General features: G+C 41.0%; 1 protein-coding gene across 1 annotated transcript; it reads left to right on the top strand.

Moving 5' to 3' along the window:
• Positions 1 to 82: 82 nt before the first annotated feature.
• On the top strand, positions 83 to 5,142 carry LOC116502470 (zinc finger protein 420-like). The gene is made up of 6 exons (XM_032208354.1): positions 83 to 520; positions 766 to 883; positions 1,000 to 1,082; positions 1,582 to 1,708; positions 2,725 to 4,254; positions 4,465 to 5,142. Exons 1-6 carry the CDS (start codon positions 107 to 109, stop codon positions 4,926 to 4,928), a joined length of 2,736 nt encoding a protein of 911 aa, XP_032064245.1. The 5' UTR covers positions 83 to 106; the 3' UTR covers positions 4,929 to 5,142.
• Positions 5,143 to 5,552: the final 410 nt, after the last annotated feature.

Genomic DNA, 5,552 nt, shown 5'->3' on the forward strand with positions numbered 1-5,552 from the left:
ATCTTGTGTTGAAAGAGGACTGTGTTTGGCCAGACCTCTTCTGATTAGTAACACTTGGAGAGATTCATCCATCTATTTTGGAGCTGGATTAGAGACCAGAGACAAGATGGAGGGACAATGCCCAGCAGATGCAGGAGTTGGAAAAGATCCTCCAACTACTCAGCCTTGGAGCTGTGGGAAGAATGGGGCAAGTCATGGGCAGAAGAGCCAAGAAGAGGAAGCCAACAGTTCAGAGATCCAATATGGCCACTTCAGAAAAGTGCAGTTCCAGGAGGGGAAGAGTCCCCGAGATGTTTGCAGTCAGCTTCACCGCCTTTGCTGTCAATGGCTACAGCCAGAAAGACACACAAAGGCTCAGATGCTGGACCTGGTGCTCCTGGATCAGTTCCTGGCTGTCCTTCCCCCAGAGATGGAGCAATGGGTACAGGAGTGTGGAGTAGAGACCAGTTCCCAGGCAGTGGCCCTGGCCGAAGGCTTCTTGCTGAACGAGGAGAAGGAAAAGATGCAAGAAGAGTTGCAGGTGTGAGAATTTAGAGTTAGCAGCTCTAAAGAGGAGCTCTTTGAATTTGGGAATTTTTGCAGAGTTTTCTGGGATTATTAACACTTAAGGCCAGTTGTTCCATTTTTCTTCCAAAAAATGTTTTTGGGTCAATTTTTCCATTCTGTTTCGAATTTCAGTAATGCAAAGTGGGGTCTTCTCGTTTAAAGGTGCAGAATGATAATTCACTAATACTCTCTTTGTTTCTCATATCACATCATCTCCAGAAATCCTTGGAAGCTATGACTCAGTATCCCAAGGAGAGGAAAGATTCATTCAGGTATTCCCAAGAGCTTGTCTTCAGGGAGAATTTACACAAAGATCAAAGTCACGACACCAAACCAGGTAAGAAAAGCTCTTTCTGTGTGATGTGACTTCAACATTTAGCTGATTCTTTTGCTCCTCTTGATTGGAATCTCTCTCTCTATAACAAATCTGCTTCCTCCATTTTTCCCTTACAGAGAGTAGAAAGCCGTCCTTGGAAATTTTAGAATATCCTCCTCTCCGTGGTGGGACTGAAGGATTGGCTCAACCACTACTTCAGGTAAGGAGGAAAAATATCAGAAAAGGTCCATCAATGTTGGATGGATTTCATTTTGTTCTAGAGTTTATTGTAATAAATTGTAATTTCTGAGCAATACGAATCTGACATCTGGTGATTCTAAACTGAGATGCACCTGACCTATCTCTCCCTTCTGAGGGATCCTTTGTGAGATGCTTTCTCCACCTCACCTGCTTCGCCATTAGATTTCATCGACTAGATTGTTGTCAGCATCGGGGCTCTTCCTTCTGTCTCCCAGGGTTATTCTCACATACCATTACAAAAAAATATTCTTTTCTGTCTTTTCAAAAGAATCTTTGGGACAACTGTGACCTGGTGACTGAGAATCTCCATAGACATATACTATTATGAGTGATCTCATTCTGAATTTTGCACAAGATGTCCATTTTTTTTTCTGAATTTCTCCTTGAATTGGTGGAAGAAAAATGTCAAATTATGTGTGGGATTATCTGTTAACGGGGGAAATTGTTTCCTTGTTCAGGATATCATTTCTTTTGAGGACGTGGCTGTGTATTTCTCCAAGGAGGAGTGGTCTCAGCTGGACCCTGCCCAAAAAGTTCTCCATGGAGAAGTCATGCTGGAGAATTCCAGGAATCTGTCTTCTCTGGGTAAGAACCCTGTCTGTGCTGAGCAACATAGATAAATTATTGGGGGGAGGGGGCTTAGATGTTAGCTCCTATAAAACATCACTTATTTATATCCTGCCTTTATTTTTTGTAAATAATAATAATGATAGCAGACAAACTCAGTATTCCTTCCTCCTGCTGTTTTCCCAAGAACAGCAATCCTGTGACATGGGTTGAGCTGAGAGAGACTAACCCAAAGTCACCCAGCCAGCCTTCAGGTTTAAGGCTGAACCAGTACTCACAGTCACCCAGTTGCGTTAACTGTTTCACCAAATTGAATTGGTGAAAAAATGGAAAACTGCATAACATTCCTTTTTACATAAAGGAATTGGTTTCTATAATGCTTTCTGCTCATAAAATACAACATTTCATGACATAGAAGATATTAGTGAGAATCTCGGGGACAGACTACACATAGGGATGATGTTATCTCTGGAGAAAGGTTCTGCCTACCAGGGTTCGCTATTTATACCCGAATGTTGTCACTGGTTCCCAAAATAGCCTGAGCTGCTATAACCAAGAATGGGTGGGTCCTGAGTGGGATGTCCCTTCTCTGAGATGTGCCCACTTGTGTACAAACTTTGGCATCAGCCTAATTGAGGGTGGGGAGCTATTGCTATCCAGAAATTTCCCCTTAGCTTTCAAAGACTCTGCTATGCAGACAAGTGGGGATGAGACTTTCAATGAAGTTGGGGAGCTGGTAGATATGTTGTTCACCCATTATGATACCAATTGTCCTTAGGAGTTTGTGGCACCATGGAATAGTCCCAGGTCAAAGATTAGATCAGGGTTGTGTCTTAGATTCATAGTGGTGTGATCCAATCCTGTTATATTGCTATTGCTACACTTGGAAATGGGTTCTTGCAAAAATCTTAGTTTGAAATCTTCTTGTTAGCCAACAAAGCAGCCAAAATATATTAATGATTATTTGGCTGAATTTCAGAAGAAAAGTTTTCATTGTTCCCTTTTCAAGCTATATTTCATTTTCATTTTTCAAGGCTTTAATGGGCAAGAGAATAAGAATTGCAATGAGGAATGCCAAGCCATCCATCTGAAAAAGGAAAAGAGGAAATTTGCAGATCAAATGCAATTAAAGAATGATGAAATAAAGCAATCACAAAGTGGAATTAAAAAAGGTTTTCCTCAGGTCAGTTGGCTTCCTAACCATAGAAACATCGATACGGGAGAAAGACCATATCAATGCATGGATTCTGGAAAGAGCTTTAATAAATCTGATAATCTTATTTCTTATGAAAAGACACATTCAGAAGACAAGCCATATACCTGCAAAGAGTTTGGAAAGACCTTCTGTAATAATGACTCTCTTAGAACTTGCGAAAGGAATCACAAAGGAGAACAACTTTACAAATGCATGGAGTGTGGAAAGAGCTTTATTCATAAGGATAATCTTAATTCTCATAAGAGGATCCACACAGGCAAGAAACCATATCAGTGCATGGAGTGTGAAAAGAGATTTAGTACAAAATATGCTCTGACTCACCATAAAACTATCCATACAGTGGAGAAGGCGTATCAATGTATGGAGTGCAGAAAAACCTTCTGTTATTATTACTCTCTTGTAAGACATCAGAGGAGTCACAAAGGAGAAAGACCTTATAAATGCACAGAGTGTGGAGAGACCTTTACTTGTAGCATTAATCTTAATTCCCACAAGAGGATCCACCCAGGACAGAAGCCATATCAATGTAAGGAGTCTGGAAAGAGCTTTACTCATAGAAGTCATCTTAATTCTCAAAAGAGGATCCACACAGGAGAGAAACCATATCAATGCATGGAGTGTGGAAAGACCTTCTGTTATAATCATTCTCTTATAAGACATCAAAGAAGTCACAAAGGAGAAAGACCTTTTAAATGCATGGATTGTGGAAAGACCTTTACTTATAGCAGTAATCTTAATTCCCACAAAAGAATCCACACAGGAGAGAAGCCATATCAATGCATGGTATGTGGAAAGACCTTTACTTGTAGCAGTAGTCTTAATTCCCACAAGAGGATCCACACAGGAGAGAAGCCATATAAATGCATGGAATGTGGAAAGACCTTTACTCATAGCAGTCATCTTAATTCCCACAAGAGGATCCACACAGGAGAGAAGCCATATAAATGCATGGAATGTGGAAAGACCTTTACTTTTAGCAGTAGTCTTAATTCCCACAAGAGGATCCACACAGGAGAGAAGCCATATAAATGCATGGAGTGTGGAAAGACCTTTACTTGTAGCAGTGGTCTTAATTCCCACAAGAGGATCCACACAGGAGAGAAGCCATATAAATGCATGGAATGTGGAAAGACCTTTACTTTTAGCAGTAGGCTTAATTCCCACAAGGGGATCCACACAGGAGAGAAGCCATATAAATGCATGGAGTGTGGAAAGACTTTTACTCGTATCAGTCGTCTTAATTGCCACAAGAGGATCCACACAGGAGAGAAGCCATATAAATGCATGGAGTGTGGAAAGACCTTTACTTGTAGCAATAGTCTTAATTCTCACAAGAGGATCCACACATGAGTGAATAATAGCAGTAGACTTATATACCGCTTCATAGGGCTTTCAGCCCTCTCTAAGCGGTTTACAGAGAGTCAGCATATTGCCCCCAACAATCTGGGTCCTCATTTTACCCACCTCGGAAGGATGGAAGGCTGAGTCAACCCTGAGCCGGTGGGATTTGAACCGCTGAACTGCTGATCTAGCAGTAGCCTGCAGTGCTGCATTTAACCACTGCGCCACCTTGGCTCGAGTGAAGCCATTGTGAAGCCATTTCAATGCATGGAATGTGGAAAGAGCTTGAGTAGTAAATATGCTCTGATTTACCATAAAAGCATCCATACAGAGGAAAAGCCATATCAATGCATGGAGTGTGGAAAGACCTTTACTTGTAGCATTAATCTTACCTCCCAGAAAAGGATCCACACAGGAGAAAGATCTTATGAAAGCGTGGAGTGTGGAAAGACTTTTACTTGCAGCAGTAATCTTACTTCCCACAAAAGGATCCACACAGGAGAAAGACCATATCAATGCATAGAGTGTGGAAAGATCCTTACTAGAAGCAGTAGTCTTAATTCCCACAAAAGGATCCACACAGATAAGAGGCCATTTAAATGTGTACACTGTGGAGAAGGCTTTAGGAGTTGTGATCTCACTTCCCATAAGAGGATCCATATGGAGGGGAAAGCCATATGAATGCATGGAGTGTGGTAAGAGTCTTGCAAGGAGTAATGCTCTTACTTGCCATAGAAGGATCAACACGAGAGAAACCATATCAATAAAGGAAGTGTGAGAAGAGCTTCAATAGAAATACAGGAAGGCCTCAGTTTATAACTGCAATTGATCCCAAAATTTCTGTTGCTAGGCAAGATAGTTGTTTAGTGAATTTTACCCCATTTTACTACTTTTCTTGACAAATTTGTTAAGTGAATCCTGTAGGTAACTTAGCAAAACTGTTAAGTGATTCTGGTTTCCCCATTGGCTTTGCTGGTCACAAGGTCGTAGAAAGTGATCACACAACCCTGGGACACTGCAACTGTCATAAATATGGTGAGTTGTCAACCATCAGGTGACCATGGGGATTCTGCAACAGCGATAAGTTTTAAAAATGATGATAAGTCACTTTTTTCAGTGGTGTGTATCTTTGAACAATCACTAAATTAACTGTTGTAAATTGTGGACTACCTATAATTGTCTAAAATCTCATGCAAGGACTATTTGAGTAATAATCCAAACAAATAAATACTAATAGACAGGAAGCAGCAGGAGAAATCTCATCAGATTCCTGCACAATTAGCACAGGAGCCCCCCAGGGCTGTG

The sequence above is a fragment of the Thamnophis elegans genome, chromosome 2 (assembly GCF_009769535.1).
Source record: "Thamnophis elegans isolate rThaEle1 chromosome 2, rThaEle1.pri, whole genome shotgun sequence".
In the NCBI taxonomy this organism is placed as follows: Eukaryota; Metazoa; Chordata; class Lepidosauria; order Squamata; family Colubridae; genus Thamnophis; species Thamnophis elegans.